This window comes from Cynocephalus volans, chromosome 4 (genome assembly GCF_027409185.1).
Source record: "Cynocephalus volans isolate mCynVol1 chromosome 4, mCynVol1.pri, whole genome shotgun sequence".
Taxonomy (NCBI): domain Eukaryota; kingdom Metazoa; phylum Chordata; class Mammalia; order Dermoptera; family Cynocephalidae; genus Cynocephalus; species Cynocephalus volans.
In genome coordinates, this window is record NC_084463.1 from 72,109,692 (window position 1) to 72,135,938 (window position 26,247).

Consider the following 26,247-nt stretch of genomic DNA (forward strand, 5'->3'; position numbering starts at 1 on the left):
AGGAGAATAAAGAGGAGTTCCATTTTGTGCATGTGGAGCTTGACATTCTAGTGAAACCCCAAAATGGGAATGCCCAGAAGAGAGTTGAACATGCAGATCTTGAGCTCAGGAGAACTCAGGCTGGAAAGATAACTTTGGAATTCATTGTATAATCAGGTGGCAACTGAGGCCATGTAAAAGTATGAGACTGCCCAGCAGGAAGGGGCCCAAGGACAGCCTGTTATGTTCATTATAGAAAACATGGAAAATATGAAAGGAAAAGAAATTCCTCCAGTTGCCAACACTTGCAGCATCTTTTTGTATGTGTGTGGTGGTGACTGGCCGTTACAGGGATCTGAACCCATTTGCAACGTCTTTTGATAATCATGTAATTTCTTTTTTCTATTTCTTTCTAGGGGTATTACCATTTTAAAATAGTTAACTATCCAATTTTGTATCCTGACATTTTTCTACTTACTATCATAGCATAGACAATTTTCCATGCTGTTACAAATTCTTCCAGAATCTTCCCACAGTCATTTTCCTCATGGGGTCCTGCTTCCTGACTCTCCTCTGGGATGATTCATGGCAGCTTCTCCCTCTTCTGTCTTCTTTTCATTCCTGATCACTCTCCTCCTGCCCTTCCCCAGTGTAAATTACAAAGGGCTCTTCCTTCACGAAGCCATGTGATTCCCGGCTAGAAGTTGATTATTAACTTCAAAGGGGAATTCCAGATTTCCATTTCATTGTCCCTTTTGACCCACACTGGTAAGGTCACCTTGAGGGAACTTCCTAAAACAATCTTAGATACTTTACCAATAAGTCCTCTTTTTGCCATAGCTTTTCACATTCTCCCTAAGCATCCTTTAGCAGACTCAACTCCCCATTTAGCACTTCAACAGAGGCAGAGTGGAGTCAGTTATGCCATTGACACATGATAGAAATCATCAAAATCAAAACACTCGAAATGCCTAACAAATTTAAGTTCCAAGCATGCATGTCAGCTTAAACAAAAACAAAAATGCAAGCTCTTTACTAAAATATTCCCCAAATCCTTAGATACAAATTGGGCAGTAAGATGACATATCTGAAAAACTACATCAGACATTTGTGGCACTATGATATCACTAGTAAAGTTTAATAGTCAGCAATGGTTTATTTAATATCTATACCTTTAATCAACATTAAATGATAAAACAATTGCCCAAAAGGAAATATGTAGTTACAGATCATTATTTTTAGCTTGATATTTCGATTTCACAAACAAGACCTCAGTGATGAGAAAATGTATGCAATAATTTCAGCAGATACCTACTATGGAGTAGATTCTCAATAAAAATGTATTTCTTTCCATAATTTTCAAATTCAGCTAATATTTATTGATGGCTCACTGGGCATCAGGAATTATGCTGGGTATTTTCTCATATTCCCTCATTCTCTTATCTTCCTTCTCAACAATCTTGAGAGGTAGGAATTGTTATTTCCACTTAATGGTTAAAAACAGTGTGTCTCAGAGAAGTTATGTGATTAACTTAAGATCACCCAGCTAAAAACCGGTCCCTGTGGAGCTGTATTTCATGTCCTCTGAATCCAGCTCCAAAGGCCATCCTGTCCACCACAATTCTCTTCACCATTTATTTGTCAGTCGAAATGCTCATGATTCTCATCCTGTCATATACTTTTCTTTTCTTTCATCCTTTTGGCAATATCAACACACCAGCAGACCTTCCTAATCTTAACCCCTTCTCCAAATGGTTCTCTGGACCACCTCCAAATTTTTCTAGCCCTCCTTTTTCCACCTCTTCTCAACCTTACCTACCACTGCAAAATATTATCCTGATCAAGTATGTTTAAAGATTAAAGATTAAACTCCTTGATGACTTAGGATCCCAGATCAAATCACAAAGTTGACTCAACCTCATACTAACAAGTCAGAGTTAATGGTTCTTGGGGCCAAAATAACCTATATAGTCATGGCTTGGGCCTGCCTAGGGTGCTACATGTGCCAGGCCCCTCCATGTGTGTGCATGCACACGCATAAATTAACTTGTCTTCATGACCACTGTTTTCCAGGGAAGGAAACCAGGGCTCAGAGCTCAAAGCACATTCTCCTGATCACAAAGCCAGCAGATTAACAGTCAGAAATTCAAACCCAGACCTGACTACATACATTGTAGTCTTTGCTCTATAACAGAAATCCCAAACTATCTGCCCACAAACAAAGAGCTCAATCATCACAAAGTTTTCACCAGTTCACAGCAACGTAAGAAACACAGCACAGTACTGTAAATGTAGGGAGATGCGGTATGTGGCAGCATAAAGACAGATTATTGGTAAGAGCTGTCTTTTATTCTGAGTTTATGTCCTTTCTTCCTTTTTGGTGTTAGTTTCTTTTCTTTGTGAAATGATCATGAAAATAGGCAGTAATTGGTTTTTGATGGTTTCGTGGTAATGTTCTTACTTGGTAAAATGAAAAGTAGGTAACCTTGTGTTAGTTATATAGGCCCCTGTTTATACAATGTCTACATAAAAGGTCCAAATGCAACATTAATGTTATAGTTAATATATTAATATGTTGAGAAAGTTAGCTTCCACCCCTAACCCCAACACTCCATAAAGCAGCTCAACCCTTTAGTCAGTTTTAGCCTAAACACTTCTGTCCCAATGTTTGACTCCTGCTCACAATGACAAGAGATTTGTCCACTGCCCTATGTAGTCACAGCCACTTGAGCCACGTTTCTGGAGATGGTGATTGTGATCTGCTGCCACAGGAAACTACCCAGTAGTCCAAGTACCAGGAGAAATTGTCTGACCTTTTGGTGGAAAAGAAGTGGAGTGTTCATCTGGGAACATCCCCATTTGAAGCTCTGAGCTAAAGAAGAAGGAACTTTCTCAAACTTAGAATGAAATAGTATCGGAGAGATGAGAGTCATCTCTGCCCAATGCTGAACCCATACAAGTCATGCTGACTCATCCAAGTCACGCTCTTTTTCACAAGACATAATTTAGATCACAAGGCATAATTTAGATCACAAAGAGATATATTAACCAGTCTTCAGAGTTAGCATTGAATGGTGGTTGCTGATCCAGAAAAAGAAACCTGATCTACTATTTGGTCGGTCATATAATCTTTCCAAGAAGGAAAAGCAATGAAATGCAATTAAATTGATTTAAAAGGCCTCTGCTTTTTTTTTTTTTTTTACAGTTTTTTTTTTTTGTTTCTTATTTACTGATTGTTCACTTGTTCATGCATGTATTTATTTATTCAATGTGCATTATTTGTTCAACCCTTTCTCCATGAGTATATAGCACTAAGCCCATGGATAAAAGCCCCTATAAAAAGCTTTCAATTGTCTGGCAAACCAAGAAATTCACACACAGACAGGGAGAAAATAATTACAACAGTAAATAAGGCATTAGTAATACAAGTAAAGTTACTTTTGAAAAGCCATCTTTTTTTAAAGTTTCAGAAAGATGTTGCTAAATACATAAAATAACTGAGTCTAGACAATATATCTGGCAATTTTTTGAAGAGGCTGCTTAGAGCACATGACTTCCAAATTAGTGGTACCAGAATCTCAGGAAGAGAGGAGACTAGTATAGAGGCTTGTAATTTGTTTTTGGTATTTCAAGAGCCCAATTTTTTTAATGTGTGTGTGTGTGCGCACGCGTGTGTACATGTGTGTGTGAGTGTGTGTGAGAGAGAGAGAGAGATCAAAATAAGTCATAGAGCAGCCCTGGCTAAATATGCTTGACCAGCATGATGTCATCTACAATTAATAAAAACCTCTTATTAATATTATTTATGAAATAATACTTCTTCCAGCTATGATGAACGGAAAAGGAGAATGGAAAAAGACTATCCAAAGAGTACTGAAGAAGAATTTTCAGGAGTAAATGGCCAAATAGATGCTGCTGTGGAATTAAATGGTGAGTGTTTCTGCCAAAAACTTTTTGGAAATTATAAAAAGAAATCTGTGCTCTGCTTTAACACAACAGAAAATAGGCTTCCAAATGGGAGTCATTGGTTCTTATTTTTGTCCTGGGTTCTTTTATAAGTTTGGCTAACCAGATTATCTAGTAGAAAGAGTAACTATAAAAGATCTGCCATTGCAATTCTCTCTTTGCTAATGGAATGATTTAGAAGTATAACTTCAATCCATTAGCTAGATCATAAAGTCTACCCAGGTTTCCTTTTTCATCTTTAACATGCACATAGTCTACAGAAATATAGCCTACAACAATTACCCTGCCAGCAGGCTATAAAGATGAATGAATATGTCAAGTGTCTTTGCTTTTGGTTGGAATTATATCAACTAAGTGTGGAAACACTGGTGGTTTCATGACTATACCTGTACATACGATTTTAATAAATGAAAATAGGAACTAAAAAAAAAAAATACGCATACTCTTAACCTTTCCAGTGCCTTTTCCCACTCCATCACCAACTCCTGAAATTTAACACACAGTGAGGAAAGTTAAATTGAATTGGGTTGAATAAATTAAATTGAATCTTTTGAATCAGTCAGTCAACACAGTCTTCCTGAGAATGTAGCACAGAGCTGGACACTGTCAGAAATGCAAAGACAGTTCTAGACATGGCCTCTGCTCTCACAGAATGGTGAACACTTTTGAAAAATGCCTATCCATCCTATACAGAGGAAGATGCTGGAAAACAAGACAATGTTTAATTTAGTACTGAATTGTGTGGTAGACTTCTCAATAATAACAAGAGCTGATCTCAGAAAGAAAAAGATCAGAATTGGCAGCAGTCATTGGAGATTTCATGGTGGAACTCTAGCTGGGTTTTGAAGATTGGCCAGAGATTTGACTAGGCAAAGGAAAGGTGAGGGAGCTTCTTGGAGGAGAATAGCCTGAGCAGAAGCACAAAGCATAATTAAACATGGCATGTTGGGGGCTGGCTGGTTAGCTCAGCAGGTTAGAGCACAGCCTTGTAATACCAAGGTCCATGGTTCAGATCCCCATACCGGCCAGCCGCCAAAAAAAAAAAAAAAAAAAAAAACATGGCATGTTGGATGATTCCGAGGAGAAGGCCTTACCTTGCTGGAACAAAGAGTAAGATGAGAGATGACTTTAACTGCCACCTGAAAAATTCCCAATTCTCCTTTGGTGCCACCTCAAGACAGTTACAATGACAAGTCCTCCCATTTACATAATCGCAGGTCATTTTTGGTAACCACCCTTTCAACTTTGTCTCTTTTAGGCTACATTTACTTCTTTTCAGGACCAAAAACATACAAGTACGATACAGAGAAGGAAGATGTGGTTAGTGTGGTGAAATCTAGTTCCTGGATCGGTTGCTAAACAGAAAGTTTAATCTTTCCTGAGGAATAAAGATGACTGCAAGCATCTGGTAACTGGATGTGAAGGACTAAAGCATAACGCAGGATAAGGATTCTTCCCACGGCCTTCCGTTCTAAGAGCAATTTAGAGTTCATTGAAAATAATATGCTTCTACATTTTTTCACAGTTGTGTATTCAGAATTTCAATACGAATGAGAAATTCCTCTATGGCCAACTTACACAAAATTGTAATCAACACAATGCACTCTTCGATCAGACACCATTTTTTTTTCTTAACCTAATATACTAAAGCAAAATGATCGGTTCAGTTTTTATTTCCAAGAAGAACCCTATTGGTGGATTTCCTGGCATATATTATAATTCTTTTAATAGGAAATGTCATTACCATACAAATTATAATTATTCTTTATGAGCAATGGCTTTTGTGGCCATCATTTGTTATAATAATATAAGTTTACCCATTTTTTACTTTAAACATATCACAAACAAAACACTGCATAAAGTTTGTTTCTTATTTGTTTGTTTAATTCTGTGTCTACTCATTGCTCTCTGAAGTACATTCTGGTGGACAAACCTATTGAAATGAATTTTTTTAGTAGGCAAGAGATGGGCACTCTGCAACAGGAAAACTTTTTAACAAAAGCCAATAAACATGTTATACTAGAACAGTTCCTCATTTCTCTTTTCTGTTAATATTTACTAGATATTACTTTATTTGGCAATAAATTCTGTGTACCTATAAACAATTAAACCATAAGATAGTATCATGAGTACACAGACCCAGAAAAAATAACAGAAATTCACTCTATTTCCTCCTTCCTTATAATACCCTCAAGGAAACTATCTTTGATCCATTTAAGTCAGTCTCTTCTGAGTAGTTTTCCATTTAGGGGAGTTTATCTTTTTGTTTTAGTTTTTCTTACTTCAAGCTAAACCTTTTTTTTTTTCCTACCTAGTCATTCATCCGTACGGATAGAATTGTGGCTGTCTGTCATTCTTATGTTTGTTTGTTTTAAATTTACCCTCTAGAATGTAAAGATTCTAAAACATTTTAGCAGGTCTAAAATCGAACAGTAAAATACATGTATCATATGCTATAGACTGCCTGGAACATCTACAGTGTTCAACAGATGTTAGTTATTATTATTACCATCATTTATTAAATTTGTTTCGTGCGCTCACTAAAAAGACTTAGTATTAAGGAGGGATGGGGCAGGTTACTCTAAGCTTTCCATTTAGTTTCTGATACTGAATGTGGCTATTTATAGCCAACCAGATGTTGAATATTTGTTGAAGACAAGGTCTGATATCTTTACTTTCCGATGTCAAGGTGCCTCTATAGAGGAGAAAAGTCACTTTTGCCAAAACAGTCAGCAGAGGAGAACTTCTTATTTTCATTAAGCAAGGAAGAGAACACTGGTAATTCCTCAAAAGTTTAAAAGTAGACTTATCATGTGATACTGCAATTCCACTCCTAAGTATATACCTATGAGAAATTAAAACATGTCCACAAAAAAACTTGCACACACATATTTATAGCAGCATTATTCACAATAGCCAAAAAGTGGAAACATGTATATCAAAGGAGGAATGGATAAAATGTGGCAAATTCAGACAATAGAATATTATTTGGCACTAAAAGAAATGAAGTACAGAACTAATACATGCTGTAACATGAATGAACCTTAAACACATCATGCTGACTGAAAGAAGCCAGACACAAAAGGTAATTTATTATATGATTCTATTTATATGAAATGTTTATATTAGAAAAATTTATAGAGACAGAAAGCAGACTACTGCTTGTTAGGAGTTGGGGGGTAGGAGTTAATGGGAAGTGACTGCAAATGGGTATGGAGTTTCTCTTTGGGGTGATGGAGATGTTCTAAAACTGATGATGTTGACGCTGTACAACTCTGTGAATATATTAAAAGCCATTGAATTGTCCACTTTAAATGGGTGAGTTGTATGTTATGTGAATTATATCTCAATAAAACTGTTACATTTTTAAAAATAAGCAAGAAGATCAAAGTGGTATGATGACCCATAAATGTTGTGTTCCTGGCAGCTGTGGCAGGGATCACACAGCAATGAAGCATCAGCCTTAAGACATCTGGCGCCGAGCACAACCTGCCAAACATCCTCCTTGTGTCCAGCACTAGCCCCGGAGCACGCACACTAAAGACACCTCACTGAGTAAATGAATGTTACAAAAGCAATGAAGTATGTTCTGAGGTCTTACTGACTGGATTCAAACCCCAGATCTTCTGTTTTTAAGCTGCGTGATGTTGATCAAGTTCTCTAATCTTTCTTTTAGTTTCCTCCTTTGTAAAACTGGAAAGAATAGTTCTTACCTCCTAGTAATATTTAGAGACTTAAATATATGAGTCAGAATGTGCAATGCTCTTAGAGTAGTCCCTGGTACTCTCCAGGGGCTCTGTAATTGTTTTTGAAGCAGTTCATTTTGTTTTTTGAGATATTTTACAGAATTTGTATATGTCCCTTGAGATAGCTAAATATCTGATGAGCTGTAACACCACAAGAATTGATTTTATCAGTGATCTGAAATTTTTCTTTCGAAATTCCAAACTAAATCAATAATCAAAAAATGCACTGACTGTGGTAACCCTCATCTCCCCAAATCATCATTCCTTTGTTGAGTTAGAGAACTCTGGCTCCTGGATATATTTAATATGTATTTTGGAAAGACATAGACTCTCTCTGAGACTATGAGTCTCTCTGAAACACAAGAAGCAGTGACTGTGTTTGTGTCATAACTCAGCCAGAGAACTTATCCTCATTTGATACAAGAACTTTATGCAGGAATAATTTATAATATATACTCCTCACTTGGATTCAGAATAACTAAGTGCAAAATGTCTTGTTAAATAACAGTTTAGAACAAAATGTTCTAAATGTTTTTTTTGTCATTTTTTCGTGACCGGCACTCAGCCAGTGAGTGCACCGGTCATTCCTATATAGGATCCGAACCCGCGGCGGCATCGCCGCGCTCCCAGCGCAGCACTCTACCAAGTGCGCCACGGGCTCGGCCCTAAATGTTCTAAATGTTTAAGTACTCCTTCAGCGATCGAGACGAAGCAGAACAGAGTTCACTGTCCGATGACCTCTGTGCATTGTCCTGTTGACCTCAGTGATGACCATCTATGGGCGGAGCCTTTTGAAAGCACCAGAAGGGCTACGAGGATGAATGGATTCACCCTCGTGGGGAGCTTCCCTAACAGCTCCACGTTTTCTGTGGGTGGAACCAAGCTGTCTTCCATTTAGCCTAGTCTGAACTGGCAGACTAATTTTGTCTATTAGGTCTCTTTTTTTTTTTTTCCTTTAATGTTTATTTGGAAACACCTTAGACTTCCATTTCAAAAGCAGATGGCAAAGAAACTATGCAGTTTTATATCCAGAATTCTGTGTATATTTTTAAATGATCACAGGGTCTTCAGGGTGCTTTTACTTATATATTATCCATGTATTTTCTCTTTATTCCTGTTTTTAGTCATTTCCTTCTACAGACAAGGAAGATTTTTTGTGAATATTCATAGCTAGAATTACCCAATGAACTGCCATTTGAGAGGAAATGCATAATGTTGGTCAACAGATTAGAGTTTTAGACTCCCATAATGAGCATAGAGTAGTCTAGGCCAAAAGGTTTTCTGCATTTCTCCCCAATAGGCCCGCGTAAAAGGAAGAAACGGCATCCTCTGATGCTCTTGCATCTTCCGAGCCTGTCTTTGGTCCCATTCCCATCCCTAAGTGGCTTGTCAACATGGCCAGACTAAAAATGCACCCTGTTATACTCAACATGCCATAATCCTGGCTTTGTTCCCAATACCTAGACTCTTGGAATTGAATAGGAGCAGAATTAGGAAGCTTGCTGGTAAATAAATTATAGTGGGAAATTAGTGATTGACTTCAGGGTCCAAAAGAGGACTCTCTTGGTTTTTTTTCTCTGTTTGGTTTTTGTTTTTGTTTCTTTGTTTGTTTGTTTGTTTTTATGCACATATCCTCATTTTAACCCTTCTCCATTAATCTTAATCCAACATCCTTTCCTTTAATTCAGTATATCATTTGACATGTTTGGGGAAGAAATTAAACTTTTATTGCACAATACAGCATGTTTTCTAACAAGACTTGGAGGAGAGATCAGAAGAGAAAAGGACAGAAGGAAGTCAATGAGAAAACAATTGCAAAAGACTGGTTGAGAAATGTAACATTTAAATCCATCTCAGATCATCTACAGTGGGGGGGAGGAAGCATGTCTGTAAAAATAGTTAGCAATTTGTTTGTTCTTGGAAAATCCTGGGTTTGTAATGCAATGATAAATAATGTAAGCATTTGAGGTTGGGCAGTAAATGTGTTTATAGCTGCCTATACAGAGGATGGGATATCAAAAGTCCCATCAGAGTGCATCATGCTTGAATTGCAGACTGTCCAATGATTGTAGTGTGTCACTGTGCTAAATTTAGGTGTATTTTCATATATGAATCAGCAATTCCTGGAAGTTAATTTTATCAGCACTTTCTTTTGAAGGCTTTGAAGTTTCTTTATCTTTTCTCTAAAATAGATTCATCTCTACAAATAATCAATTCACCCTTTTTGCAGGATTTAGCAACCCCATCATCTCCACCCTCAGTATTCATTCTTAATTCATTTAAAAATTTATTTATTAAGCATTAACTCTGTGTTAGCACCAACCTAGGCTTAGCTGCTTTCTGGCATAAACTTCTGCCCTCAATGAGCTTACATTCTAATAAGAGAGACTTACAATATTCAAGTGAATAAAGAGATCTAGATATAATGAAGGTAGTGAAAATGCTTTGAAAAAATAAATAAAACAGGAAAGGGAATGAAAAGTGTTGAGTGCAATTTTATAAAAGCATGTTTGGGAAAAGAACCTACTGAGTCAGGGGCATTTATGCAGAGACCTGAGTGAAGGGAGGGAAGGAGCCGAGGGGTTTCAGGTAGACAAAGCGGTAAGTGCAAGGCCTTGAAGTGGGAAGGGCTGAGCCTGGTGGAGGCACAGCAGGAAGGTCAGACTGGCTGCAGACAGAGAGGGAGAAGGCAAGTAGAAAGAAGTGAGTCAGAAGGCAGCCAGCCAAACTATGGGAGTCTGCTGGGCCACTCTAGATCGGATTTTACTCTGATGTAACAGGAAGGGTTTTGAGCAGGTGCATAATACAATCTGACTTAAAAGGGTCACTCCGGCTGCTAGGTGGCAAGCAGATTGTAAAAGCATGAGTGCATGTGGGGACACTGGATAGTGCCACTTCTGGGGTAGAGATGATGGTGGCACTGACCAAGGATGTAGCAGTGAAGATGCTTAGACTGTCACATTGGGGACTATTTTCTAGGAAAAGACAACAGGATTTACTTCTAAAGTGTATGTGAGATTTAAGATAAAGAGAGGAGTCAAGAAAGATGCCAAGGTTTTTGGCCTAATCAAGTGGGAGAATGGTGGTAAAACAAGGAAGACCAGAGGAAGGGCAGGTTGACAAGTGCAATTCTGAATTTATTGAGTTTGAGAGGCCTATTAGGTACCCAACGGAAAGCATCCATATATAAAAATCCTGAGTTCAAGGAAGAGTTTGCAAATTTGGGAGTTATTATTTTGTATTCTTATCTACATCCCCTTTGATTCCCCCACAGACTACACGGAATTTAGGGCAAAAAGTAGATTATAAAAAAAATAGAAGGCAGGTAAAAATGATCACAAGTTTTTTGAATCATCGTCCAGTGCTCAGACTACTGGCTCATTCCTCCACACTTCAAGAACATGGTTTGGTTTTCAACAAAAATTGCACTTTTTTTGAGGATTTTTTTTTTCATTTTTTGTTTGTTTGTTTCTTGTTTTTATTTTGTTTTGTTTTGTCTTAGTTTTTACCTTTCTTGTTTCTAAAATCAAAATCTTGAAAAATTGTTCTGGAAGTAAGTTCTTGTTAGCATAGGAAACTACTTAAAAGGGTAAAAGAACTTTCAACGTTTAAAAACACCCATTTTGTTCTTACAGCGAAAACAGCCCTGTTTGTAATCTTACCAAGCCTTACAGAGAAAGCAACTAATAAGGTACCTATGTCATTCCTCTGAGTTGCCTGAAAAATCAGAGTCATCAATGTCTTTATTTCAGGCCAAGGCTTTCTTCAGCACCTGAATCAATCTGCAACACAAGTGAGACTCAGTGGAGCCATCTAGTGGGGCTTATATCAAGAGGGCCAGCCTGGCCCTCCAGTGAGCCAGTCTACCAAGGACTTGGATGAATCTAGATATTGACTCCCTTTCCTGCCTGATTCCTAGCCATGTGTCCCAGTGTGTGCAACCAGGCCTCTGCCTCAGTCTCCTTTTCCAGTACACAGATCCTAACCCTGATTTGAACCCCAGATCACTTGGCTGTCGTGCCAGAATTACATTCAACGTTACAGTTCTTCAAGGGTCCTTGCATACCTAATTGGCTTTGAGATTCACAATGACCGTGAAAGGTATTATTATTTACACAGTCACACAGATAAGACCAGAAATATAGCGGAACGTGTACAGAGAGAAAAATTAATGCTAGGTAATTGCCACGTGACTGACATGGATACACACAAAAGAAATTCTTCCTGCCGTAAGAGAATATGCAGCATATGAATATACGTCCTACAGGAACCCAAATAAGGAAAATGTGGCAAGAGGAAAGGAGTCTAGGGAGGCTTTGATTTTCCTTCCCACAAATAATCTTGAAGTTTAATTTTGTTACTTTTATAACATTAATACTCTAAGTGGTTAGGTTTAACCTCTAGGAGTTTTACCTTTCCATGAACACATCCACATAATCAATTCCTCTCTGTATCTCTGCTTAATTACAAGTTAGTCACAAAAACATTTGGGTAAAGTTTAGCCAGCTATTTTTTTTTTTTTTAGCAAACCAAAATTATTAAATTAGTCTGATTTGCCAAAGATTTGGTGTTATGTGAACTTAAATATTCCTGAGCTAACAGTCTCTGTAAAAAGAATTTTTTAAAAAATCTAATACATTTAACACATTAAAATTTTAGTGAATTAATTTATTCACCCATCCAATGAATATTCATTTAGCATCTATTAAATACAGTGCAATAAGTTCCTGCCAACTGGAGTTTAACATCTAGGACTTATTCAAATACTTAGGTATAGATGGAAAGTATCTCAACATAATTAAAGCCATATATGATAAACCCACTGCTAATATCATCCAGAATGGGGAAAAGCTAAAAGCTTTTCCTTTAAGAACAGGAACTAGACAAGGATGCCCACTCTCACCACTCCTATTCAACATAGTGTTGGAAGTACTAGCCAGAGCAATCAGAGAAGAGAAGGAAATAAAGGGCATCCAGATTGGAAAAGATGAAGCCAAATTGTCCCTTTTTGCAGATGACATGATCCTATGTATCAAACAGCCTAAAGCCTCTACAAAAAAAACTCTTGGAGTTGATAAATGATTTCAGCAAAGTTGCAAGGTACAAAATCAACACACAAAAATCAGTAGCATTTCTATTCTCCAATAATGAACATGCAGAAAGAGAAACCAAGAAAGCTTGCCCATTTACAATAGCCACCAAAAAAATAAAATACTTAGGAGTAGAGTTAACCAAGGATGTGAAAAATCTCTATAATGAGAACTACAAACCACTGCTGAGAGAAATTAAAGAGAACACAAGAAGATGGAAAGATATCACATGCTCTTGGATTGGAAGAACCAACATTGTGAAAATGTCCATACGACCCAAAGTGATATACAAATTCAATGCAATCCCTATCAAAATTCCAATGACATTTTTCTCACAAATGGAAAAAACTATCCAGACATTTATATGGAATAACAAAAGACCATGCATAGCCAAAGCAATGCTGAGCAAAAAAATAATAAAGCTGGAGGCATAAAACTACCTCACTTTAAAGTATACTACAAAACTATAATAACCAAAACAGCATGGTACTGGCATAAAAACAGACACACTGATCAATGGACTAGAATAGAGAATCCAGAAATCAACCCACACACCTACAGCCATCTGATCTTTGACAAAGGCACCAAGCCTATACACTGGTGAAGAGACTGCCTTTTCAGCAAATGATGCTGGGAAAAATGGATATCCATATGCAGGAGAATGAAACTAGACCCATACTTCTCACCATATGCTAAAATCAACTCAAAATGTATTAAAGAATTAAATATACACCCTGAAACAATAAAACTTCTTAAAGAAAACATAGGAGAAACACTTCAGGAAGTAGGACTGGGCACAGACTCCATGAATATGACCCCAAAAGCATGGGCAATCAAAGAAAAAATAAATAAATGGGATTATGTAAAACTAAAAAGCTTCTGCGCAGCAAAAGAAACAATTAACAGAGTTAAAAGACAACCAACATAGTGGGAGAAAATATTTGCAAAATATACATCTGACAAAGGATTAATATCCAGAATATACAAGGAACTCAAACAACTTTACCACAAAAAAATAAATAAACCAATTAAAAAATGGGCAAAAGAGCTAAATAGGCATTTCTCAAAGGAAGATATATGAATGGCCAACAGACACATGAAAAAGTGCTCAACATCACTCAGCATTTGAGAAATGCAAATCAAAACCACAATGAGACACCATCTCACCCCAGTTAGGATTGCTAATATCCAAAAGACTGTGAACGATAAATGCTGGCGAGGTTGCAGAGAAAAAGGAACTCTCATACATTGTTGGTGGGACTGCAAAATGGTGCGGCCTCTATGGAAAATGGTTTGGAGGTTCCTCAAACAATTGCAGATAGATCTACCACATGACCCAGCTATCCCACTGCTGGGAATATACCCAGAGGAATGGAAATCATCAAGTCGAAGGTATACCTGTTCCCCAATGTTCATTGCAGCACTATTTACAATAGCTAAGAGTTGGAACCAGCTCAAATGTCCATCATCAGATGAGTGGATACGGAAAATATGGTACATCTACACAATGGAATACTACTCAGCTATAAAAACGAATGAAATACTGCCATTTGCAACAACATGGATGGACCTAGAGAGAATTATATTAAGTGAAACGAGTCAGGCACAGAAAGAGAAATATCACATGTTCTCACTTATTTGTGGGAGCTAAAATAAATAAATAAATATACAAATAACCTGGGGGGGAGGGAAGAAGACACAACAATTACAATTCCTTGAAGTTGATAAGACAACCAAACAGATATGAGGTTGTTGGGAGGGAGCGGGGAGTGGAAGGAGGGAGGGAGGTTTCAGTAATGGGTCACAATGATCAACCACATTGTATATTGACAAAATAAAATAAAATTTTATAATATAAAAATTAAAATAAATAAATAGATAGATAAATAAATAAATCTAATATATTTAACATATTAAAATTTTAGTGAATTAATTTACTCAACCATCCAATGAATATTCATTTAGCATCTATTAAATACTGGGCAATAAGTTCCTGCCACTCTGGAGTTTAACATCTCGTACTTATTCAAATATTTACCTATTTTTCCAGGACTAGCTCAAGTCTTACTCCCTCTATGAGGTGCAATTAGGAAAAAAAATGGACTATTATCAGAAGAGTTGAGAGTAAGGAGACTTTGATAAAACCATTCAAAATAATGCCTCAATTTCAAACTTTGTATCCTATCAGCAATATCATTCAGCAAGTTTCCAAACTGAGGATGCTATAACTAAAAAGTCTTCTGTAAATTGTGCCTATATCATACCCACTTTATTTTTATGAAATATTTAAAAACATTACAGGGGAGAAAAGAAAGGAAAGGAGAGGGGAACAAGTAGAACTGTCTGGCAATTTCATAACTGCATCAAAATTTATCTCAATAAGGGCTTTTTGATAAAACATTACAGTCAAGTGTAAAAGATCTACTGAGGAGAAAATAGAAGAACTTTGAGTTAAATTTCACCAAATGAGAGTTGAATGAGAATGTCCTTAACAGTGAAAACTGCCACGCTCTTTAATGTAATACCTGTCATGCCAAGAGACCCTGCCTAGAAGCCTCGCATCATGGGACCTACCCTTACCTATCTGGGGAAGTCAGCCAATTCCTGCCTGAGATTTAATTACTCTTCTAATAACAGAACCCAGAACTCCAAAACATGGCCCATGGCTAACCTCCCTGTGGTGTGCCAAGAACTGTAAGCCAGTAAAGCTTAGCAATTTAAATACCAGAGAACATCAAACCACAGCATTATTAATAAAATATAGTATAGACAGTCCCCAAGTTATAATTAGGTCATGTTTCAAAATCTTATTAATTGGCTTTTCAGAACTCAGAAAATATTTCCCATAAGGATGATCTTATAAACTAACAAAAGGCTAACACATACGTATGTAACAGAAGTACTATGGACTAGAAATGAAAAATCATAGAAAATTGCCACAGTATACATTTTTAAATGTTAAATATATATACTCATGGCAATATATAGTGAGCATGTTTCAAAGATGTATATGTGAGACGGGTATATGGATAGAGTTAGTAAGAGAAAAGATGCTAAAGTAAGATTGCCAAATCAGCTACTAAGTGGATTAACAGCCCATCAAAGTGATATGAAAATTACTTTAAACTGAAAACATCTGAACAATTAGCAGCCACAGGAAAAAACATTATCTACACTTCCTTGAGTCTCACATCTTCGTGGGACTCCCATATATATATGCACATATATAAAACTGTTTTTCTCCTATTTATCTGTCTTATGCAAATTTAACTCTTAGACCAGCCACAGAACTGAGAAGGGTAGAGAAAGCTTTTTTCTTCCCCTGAAGAAGAAATCACACATAGAAATCAATTATTTCTGTACCAGAAAAAAATTATTTTCAATTCTGTAAAGTTAAATGTTAATTCCTACAGCCTGGTTCTAATCAATAGTAAATAATAATTTTGACTTTGTAACGTTCTAAAGCATCAGATGCCACTTAAATGAATTTGAAATGGCACATCTATTTCTAAGTTTTCTAAGTTTTGGATAGTTTTTCTTAATGATAAATTTCTAACTAGTAAAATTGATTGACATTTTTAAAAATTTATCTTGAAAATTTTACCTTAAAAAATGTAGATGATTTAAATAAGAAGATTGGTGCATTACCATTTTCGCTGTTTTCTTTTTAAGTTGGGCTTACTAAGGTATAATGTACATATTGTATAATTCATCCTTTTTAAGTGTACAGCTGTGAGCTTTGGTCATGTAACCAACACCACAATCAAGATGTACAACATTTCAAGTCCTTTTGTAGTCCGTTCCCACTCTTCCCCCAGTTCCTTGTAACCACAGATCTGTTTTCTGTTCCTATATTTTGTCTTTTCCAGAATGTCATGTAAGTAGAATCAAATCCCATCCATGCCAATTTTGGCAGTTGGGCATTAGCTGTGAGGAGTGTACTCATTCTGTGATCATAAACCATCTCAGAAATGTGCATATGCATTTTTACAGATAGGCAGAAAATTCAAGGTAGCATTTTGAACTAACTAGCCAGAATGGAACCACAATTCTGCGAACTATCTGAAGTGTTGACACTAAATTTTTATCCATAAAATATGAAGAGGATCATCCTTAAGAAAACCATCTAACTTAATAGTTACGCATAGCAGGATATACAATTCAAAGAAAACTGCAATGTTAACTCAGCAAACTAAATCTTGCTAGGGAGATTCTCCTCCGTTCTATGACACTGTTTGGTCATTGCCCTCTGCAGATGCTGCCATGGCCACAGATGTCTCATAGAGCTACCTGACATACTTACTGTCCTAGGCAGTGATGATACAGCCTTCAGGAATGAGACCTGGGAAGAGGCCCACCAACCCTGTGAATCTAAAGCCCTCATTGTACGTGGCTTCTGCAGAACCCACTATGAGAAAAGTCAACCAAGTGGCACCTGAAGTCAGAAAGGACACAAATATTCTTAATTCTCTTGTTGTGAATTTTTCAGGCCCTAGGTCTGAGCTAGTCCTCTGCACAGGGGAATATGCTGACAGAGAGTCTGCCTAAAGTACCAACATAATGACATAGAATCTGTTTGGCATTAACTCCCTTCCTTCAACAGGTGAAATATTTGTCATAGAATGACATCTCCTCCTTATTCTCAGAGCTGTCAACCTTTGGAAACTGGTATGTGAAGCCATGAAGTGGTATTCTACCTTGGAGCAGGGTGATCTATGGGAAGAACGGAGAGTTTGAGGCCACACATCTATGTTCAAATCCTGTCTGACTTTATAAACTTGATCTCAAATTGCTCCCTGAGCCTATTTTTCTTGGTGAAAATGGGGATGCTAATTATGGTAAATTGTTTGCACAAATGGCCGCAGTCATTCTTACCAGCTCTATACACATGCCCCACTAGAATGTGACTTTGCTACTCCCTCCATGGTGAAGTGGAACTTATTTCTCCATTCCTTTAAATCTAAGCTTAACTAAGGCTTGAATAGAATCTTATCAAATGTAATGCAAGCAGAGGATTGAAAAGTGTTTACACATTGGAGCTTGTGTTCTTTTGCTATTAGAAACCCTGAGACCACCATGTGAAGAAGTGCCAGCTAGTCCTCGGAGAATAGGAGATAACGTAGAGAGAAGCCAGCCATCTAAGCCATTTTAGCTGCCTCAAAAGTCCCAGCTGTCCCAGGCATCCCAGCCAACCACAAGTATCCAAGCGCTCTATAAAATGATTGTTGTAAGCCACTACATTTTGGGTAGTTTATTACACAACAACAGCTAATACAATGAAATGCTGACAACTAATGGGCATAAAACCTCTGTAACACGGTAGTAGCTCAACAAACGATTACGTGAATGAATGGATGGACGAATAAATATTCAATGACTTAGTACAATTTAAGCTCCTTGTGGAAAAGGAAAAATTATCCCCATTACTAAAAATATTTCCTATCACATCCTCCTAATAATTTTTTGAATGAGACTAGTTGCTGTCCTTCCTCACAGCCCAGAACTGCTGCAGAATTTTTAATGTAATGAAGAATATACCTCGATATACCTCAAACCCCTCACAACTAAGTTTTCAAGATCTAGTGTTCTTTTCTACTTAGGTGTTCTGTCCTTTAAAGGCGCTCTGTAGTCTAGATCGGTGTGAGTTACTATATAAATATTGTGGGTAATGTATAGTGTTTTGTAATAGGATAGAAAAAATTATAATGCATCACTTAGGGTCACGGGCTTGGGGAAACTGTGAAAACTTTCTTTGAAAGAAATCTGAATAAAAAGGGCTATTTCTCACTCAGAGAGAGGGTAAGCTTTGAAGAGTCTCTCTCTCTCACAGAAATAGGATGCAAGGGGAGAAGTCCAGTAGGGTTTCCAGTAACTTCCAGTTACCAACACAAAATGGAGGAAGTCAGGAAGCTCGATACAGTAACTACTTTGTAAGGCTTTACTTTGTTAGATGGAGAACATTTGCAGTTTTCCAGCCCATTACCTATGTTATCCCGATTTCTGAATATGGAAGAGCAGTAAAGCCCTTGAAATGAAAATAGCACACACATACAGTATATACTCTTCTGTGTGATTCCTTTCGCTCAACATTATGTCTGAAAGATTCATCCATATGGTGGCATGTAAGTGTAATTGGTTCATTCTCACTACTGTTTAGAATTTGACTTATGAATATACTGCAATTTGTTTGTCCATTCCTTTGTTGATGGACATTGGCTTGTTTCCTTGCTTTGATCATTACAGATACAGTAGTGCTATTATGAACAGCACTTGTCTAGTTCTGTTAGTGAAACTCTGTGTGGCAGACAGCTTTGAAAACCGTCCACAGTGATCCCCACCTCCTGCTATTCATGTCTTATGCAATCCCCTCCTATGTGTGTGAAGTGGACCTAGTGATTCACTCTTAACAAAGAGAATACAGCAAGCATGACAGGGTGTCGCTTTCCAAGATTAGGTTATGAAAGACTATGACCCTGGTCCTGCTGGTCTCTGCTCTCAATCTCACTCTTCTTGCTTGCTTTCTCTGATAAAGGCAGCTGCTGCGTTGTGAGCTGTCCTGTAAAGAGGCTCAGTGGCAAGGAACTGAGGACAGACTTTAGTGAGCAATTGAGGTCCTTACTCCAACAACCCATGAAGAAGTGAATCCTGCCAACAACTACATTTGTAAGCTTGGAAGCAGATCCTTCCCAAGCAAGCCTTGAGATGACCACAGGCCTGCTGGCACCTTGCTTTCTGCCTGTGAAATACCCTGAGTCAGAGGACCCAGCTCAGCCACACCTAAATTCCTGACCCACAGAAACTGACATAATTAACACTGATTTAGCCACTAAGTTTGGGGGTGATTAGTTATTACATAACTAATACGTATGCATTTGGGGGAGTATATACCTAGGAAAATATACCTAATACCTAGAAGTGGAATCGCTGGTTCATAATCATATGTTCACCAAATTGTTTTCCAAAGCAGTTGTCCTAGCATACACTCCCACCAGCAGTGTGTGAGAGGATTTTTAATGAGTGTTACTGAGCATTTATTATATGCCAGGCACTATTGAAGTGTTGCACATGTTGTTTCATTTAATGTTCACAACAATTCAGTGAGGTGGGTATTGGTGTTTTCTCCATTTTTGGGTTAAGTGAACTTGCCCCAGTCATAGAGCTAAAAAGAAGCAGAGTCAGGATTGGGAGGAGGAAAAGGATGGCTTGGGCCAGGCTGGGGGGTGGAGAACCCACAGTCAGGTGAGGGCTGAGTGCATCTGACACACTCTGCCCTCTGCGTTGCAGCAGGATCTCATGTGCAGGAGCCATCCTTAGCAGAGAGGTGTAGGCTCTCCCGGCACTTCCTCCAGGATAATACAAACCCCAGGGTCCTGAATGAAGGAGCAGTTTTTGCACATATTTCACCTTTCCCCGAGGAGAAGATCACTCAGTTATCTTTTCCTAGAACTCCCCCCTCTATTCTTTTGCTCTGCTTGTTGATTCTGAGCGGGATTTTTCTCCCTCTCTTCCTCATTCCGCTGGTGCTTGTCTAGTGACTAGGAGTGCTAGTTACCACCCTGATGGGAATTCCTCTTAAAATGCTGGCGGTCTCTTTGATCAGCCTCACCTTGCAGACTTTAGGTCAACTCTGGGAAGGATGCCCTGAGCCTGTGGCTGTCTCACTACCTTCCCACAACCCACAAGTGGAGCATTTCTGTGCACGATTATCAGTTTCCTCCTCTTAAAACTCTTGTATTCCCTTGAGGGAGGGAAATCCTGGGAGACTCCATTTGCCTCTTTGAGATTCAACAAGACAGGGCCTGGCCTCACTCTTTGGGTGGACACTTCCCTGGGCCAGCTTAGAGCATTACATTTCAGCTCAAGTGTCTCCAAATTTCCACCTACAAGGCCACACTTTTCTCTAACATCCAAACACAATCATGAAAGCCCCCATTTTGCACTGGATCTCTAGTTATTTCCCTCCCCGCCACAACACCACCACTACCCAAATCCTTCAGAGGATTTCCATGTTAGGAGGATGGTTACATTCTCTGCATTGTCCCCATCGTCTCTTCTCCAAGCTCCTTCTCTGAGCGTTGTCATGATTATCCGTGCCTTGTCACCCTTCCTGGGCCTGGGGTCTTCCTCAACACAGACACAGCTTCTCTCCCTCAACCCCCAATTCACCGCTTCACAATGGTGACGAGAGCAGCAGACGTATTGCAGGTTTAAGAGGAAGATTAGAGCACGAGAGAGGAAACGATTTACAATTAAGTATCAGACCTCACTCTTACAACCTTCTCTGGCCCTTCTCATCCCAATATTTCCTGCCTGTTGCTCTGCCCAAGCCCTAGTACCCCACAGTTGCTGCAGCCTCTTCTCTCTTCGCTTGCCTGTCTTCTCCCTTTTCCCACTTCTCCAAATTCACAGACCCTTGAATACTTCCTCGAGACCACCAGGAAAAATAGAAATTTTTTATACCTTTATTCCACAGGTTAATTTAGCTTCCTTTGCCTACATTTCTCATTGCCTGGGCCTTGACTTTCATAAGCAAAATGGCATATATGGTACTCTCAGAATAAAACTGTCAACTGTAGGCTTTCAACTTCAGCTCTAGCTTAGATCTCTGAATTTTTCTTTCACCAGCTTCAAAGTTTCCAGTTCAGGTTTTCTTAGTTTCTTGTTAAAAGTACCTGTACTTTCCTTTCCCAGGATTCTATAGGTAGAAGGAAAGCAATTACCAATCTAGTCTCCCCCTTTTCTGGGAAAACATTAGGACTAAGGCTCTTTCTTCCTCCTCTTTCATGAGAAAAATACTTCATAAGGGCATAATCTCCTAGAGAGGAATCACATCTCCAGCATAAGGCAAAAGCTCAATTTAAGGACTGGCCATATCAGAATATGCAAAAAATTCTTCTCTTCTTTACTATTTCCTCTGGGAAAATAAGGCATCTCTGAATTGTGGAGCAAACACAACAACAGCCAAACTGAATAGCAAAATCTTGTCACATACAAAAAGAATATGCCAGAGATCTGAAACACACTTCTAGTTTCAAAATGCATGACTTTTTATATGAGAGATTAGGTCTTATATCCTGTGGTCCTTATGAAAGAAAATTTTTTGTTCCCCTGTTCTGTGCCAAGAGTATAATTTTCAGAACAGCCCTGGGAATTGGGATTATTATTCTCACCTAATAAACAGTGTAACTGAGGCCCACAGAGCTTAAGATTTTAGCTTAATTTAACACAAACTTCCAGAAGAATGATTAAAACCGTGTTCTTCGAAGTTCAAGTTCCTAGCAGATTGTGATTCCCCACAATACAGATAAGTCAAACATTCAAGCAGCAGTCTACTTCTTAGCATTTGCCTCTTACCCCAAGTGCTCCAAAAAATGCACCAGATGGTGGTACATAAGAGGACAAAGCAGTGTTATCAAACCAAGAGAGTTTGATATGGAGACGAGTTTCCAAAGCAGTGTTATCAGACCAAGAGAGTCCATCATATGCTGCCCAAATGACCAAGAAGTCTCTCACACCAAAGTTTGTAATGTTAAAGATTAGCATTTATTTGGATGGCCATTCAAAGGGGCACAATGGCAGCCAAAGGGGCTTAAAGACCTCACGTTTCTCAACCACTTAAAATCACAAGCATTTATAGGGCCAAATCAGAGGGTTCCCAGGAGTCGTGTGGGAATCTGGTGAGCAATGAGGTCAGTGCAATTATTTCTGGCATCCTGACTAAGGTCCTCCTTGGCTCCCTCAAGTCTGGAGGTGTACAGACTTCAGAGCAAGCTTGTGGCTGTTATCTGCAAAGACAACTTGAGGAGAGGGGTTACAGATGTTATCTTAAGCCATAAGGCATTTATTTAAGGAACAAACATCCTGACTTTCAAATCATGTCTTAGCCTAAGGAAGTATATGTTTAATCTACTCTACTTTTATCTTATTATTGATTGAATTTTGTTGCTCCTCCTAGGAATCCAGCCCATCCTGCTTGGTCAAGTAGATTTTCTTTTGATAGTTCCCACTTCCTCCCAGCCAAGGCCTGTTCTGACTGTGGTTAGGGGAACAGCTAGGGGAAATCAGGGTCTATCCCCTGGTTTCAACAGGAGTAAAGATGAAAAACAAACACAGGATTAAACATGTCAGCCTGCGTTTATCAAGTATGTTTGTGGGCCTGTTATTTCATAAAAGTATTTGAATTATTAATGTTTCTTTGAAGAAATTTATTTATACTGCTCTGCCCCTCCAGGGTAGGGAGAAGAGATATTAAAAAAGAATAACCATCACAAAATGCTGGAAATGAGTAGCCTTAAGAATACTACGAAGGAAGGGCAGGATTTCCAGTCCAACTGTCTTAGACATGAGTGAGGGAAATACTAAGAGAAAAAGAAGAAAACATTAGTATACAAGGGATGTAGATTGCTGATCAGTGCATCATTACCAAGGACCAGATGCCTGAGACAAGGCAGCTTAAAAGTCTCCCCAAAAATCTGTAAAAGATATAGACACGAGCAGGATTTTGCTGCTTGAGAGAGATGTCCACACATTCTCTGGACCTCACAGGAGCTTCTATAGTCAATGTGCTATCATTATAAGGGATTCGTTTTTCACTCCTAGAAAGGCCCTTGGTGAACCTATCCAGTTATTCACTGAATAATGAAGGTTAAATAACATGTCTACAGTCCCACAAGTTATCAAAGCAAAGCAAGGAACTCAGACCTAGCCTATGTTATGTTCCCAGAATCATACAGTACAAAGGGGAATTGCTAGGTGGGTGGAGGTGGAAGGGAGGTGGGCAATGGCTGCAGCAGGAGCTCACAGCTTTAGGCAGTCTTGTTCAATGTACTTTGTCACCTTTACCTTTCTGATGACACACATCTTATTAAAACCTCACCAGTCTGTGGGGTCTGTAATCAGGCCAGGAAGAGCCATATAATTTGTGGCAAATTATTTACTTCTCTAAGCCTCAGTTTTCTCAACTATAAAATGGGAATAATAATTGTGGAATTATTGTTGTGAGAATTGAGATAATCTAGATAACAGATTTAGCATAATTCCTGGTTTATAATCAGCAACCAATTAATAATTGGTATAATATTAAAATAATCATTATTTTTATTGCCCTTCTGAAGCCTTGAGGATATGTTACCTAGTGCTGGGTAACAAGAAATCCGGGTTCTAGGCCAGATCTTCTGCTGATGAGCTTTGTGTCCTTGCTTCATCTTTTCAGACTTACTGAAATTCAGTCTGCTTTTTATTATTACCATGTGCAGCAATTCTAAACAATAACATTGACAAAATCTTCCTCCCCCAAAAATCTTGTATGGGCCTATGTTCTAAACAAATGCTGAAGTTACTGTTAAATTTTAGTAATATATATGTACACTTCAAATTAGCATATTTTTATTATTTATCTCTAATAGATGTGTCCCACATGGTACTTAATTTGGAGAACTTCTAGCTACACAGTTAGCCTCAGACAAATGAGGATCCAGATACACACATACCTTTCGAAAGTGAGTTCATAAAGGTTCATGCTTGCTCTGACACAGTTTGTTTCTCCAATCCCTGTAGTACTACACATTCTTGCATTTAAATAGTACATTCAAAATAAACAATAAGAGCATGGGATTATAAAGATGAGAAAACAGAACTTGAATTCAATCAACTCTGTCATTATCTATGACATAGAGTTTTAAATGGTATTAAAATTTTTTCAGCTGTGGAGACATATGAAAGTTGCTAAAATCAATATCAAAGAAATAGGCATGAATAACATTGTGATTTCCAGAACTGATGTGCAATGGTATTCTTTATGACTTTGACAAACTTATCCTTATGCTTAAGTCTTTTCCTAACTGTATATTGGTTACCCCACATGAAAAAAAATTTTAAATTAAAAGTAATAAAAATTGCTATTCAATTAACTATGAGTAGAGATAGACTGACAGATTGGTTACATGCAAAGAACAATTATGTAGAGGTGAGAGAGCCTTTTCTGTCCACTCTGGAGGTTCGATATTTGAGTCTGAAAAATAAACTTGGCAACAGACAGGTTAATAGAAGAAAAAGCATACAAAATTCTACATGCACATGTTCACAGAAGTCACACAAAATCTGGACTCAAAGAAGGATCAGACGGTTTGAAGCTTAATTAGCATTTTGAGCTACAGAAAGCAATTTTGTCATTTAGAGAAAGGGGGTGATAAAAAGTTATTTCATTCTATTGACCACATATGCTAAGGTTGCTCCTGCCTCTGTAAATGGAGGTAAAGGGACTACACTGGCTCCACGGTTGGAAAAGGATGGTCCATGGGTGAAAACTAACCCCAAAGCATGCTTTGGTGGAACTGCGTGGCATTGGACCACATAGTATTGTCCTTTATTTATCTAAATTAGTTGATACCTAAAACTCAGAACTCTCATGTAGCAAACATTTCTGACATCTCTTGAGTAGCAATTGCCCTGTTCCAGCTCTCCCATTCACTGCAGTCACCACCTCTCCCTCCTCAGCACCCTGACCCAGAGGCTGAGGTTTGGCTGCCAATTAGTACTTGGTTTGCAATGAACTAGAACTTGAAAGTGTCCTCAACTTGCTGTGTCTTCACTTGAAGCTCAAAGAGACCACATAATTTTCCTCAAGTTATTCAACAGAAAAACTTAAAACCACCACCCCAGATCTTCTGAGTAAAATCCCCATCTTCATTCTAATGCACTACCTGCCTAACATGTGAGCATGGGGGTGGGTGGAATAGGATAATTTAGTCAAGCTCAGTGGGCTCAGGTCTGGTTGGGGGTCCAGTAACACATTCTCATTTCTTTGTAAACAAGTTGTGTGTGGTTGGAGTTAGTGCCTATGTGCACCCATGTATCTTTTTAGTTAATTGCTATTGTGTGTTCTTCAGTTTGTGAAGCAGCGCTGGCTGGCAGCTGCTCGAGTCTAAAAATAGAGCATGTTTACTCTGCTGGCAGCTGCTCAGTTTCAGTTTTCCTTTGGACTTTGTCCTAGTAGTTGAGTTTCTGAGTTTCTCTTTGTACTGCCTAGCTCATAGTGTTGTGTGTACTGAATAAAGACTATTCCTACTTCAACCAAGGCTCCAAGGACCGTTTTGCCAGTTACCTAGCTCATAGACCTGTAATGTGAAGGGTTTGTGAACAGGATCAAGGCGTCTCTGAGCACCAGACCCTAGCCCTAGCTCTACTGTGTGTGTGTGTGTGTCAGCAGAGGGGCAAGAGGACTCAGTCTTGGCATATTGAGAGGATTTTATTTTTGAGAGGAACAATTACTGGGCCATATTCTTCTGGCCCCTCCCTCCCTTTCTCCATTCTTCAACAAACACATGTTCATAGCTGCATTTATTGAGCACCTATGATGCAGTAGGCACTATTGCATTTATCTCCCCCCCACATCCCTGCACTTAAATTCTCTTGACTCCATGGTTCCCAAACTGCATACCAGGGTGACCCAAGATGCAAAAGAGAAT

At 38.4% G+C, this 26,247-nt stretch overlaps 1 protein-coding gene across 1 annotated transcript in view; it reads left to right on the top strand.

Moving 5' to 3' along the window:
- MMP20 (matrix metallopeptidase 20) overlaps positions 1–5,304 on the top strand; it is a 42,837-nt gene extending 37,533 nt beyond the window's left edge. The window contains exons 9-10 of the mRNA XM_063095575.1: positions 3,806–3,909; positions 5,204–5,304. Coding sequence (XP_062951645.1) covers positions 3,806–3,909; positions 5,204–5,304 — 205 coding nt within the window. The remainder of the gene's footprint in view (positions 1–3,805; positions 3,910–5,203) is intronic.
- Positions 5,305–26,247: the final 20,943 nt, after the last annotated feature.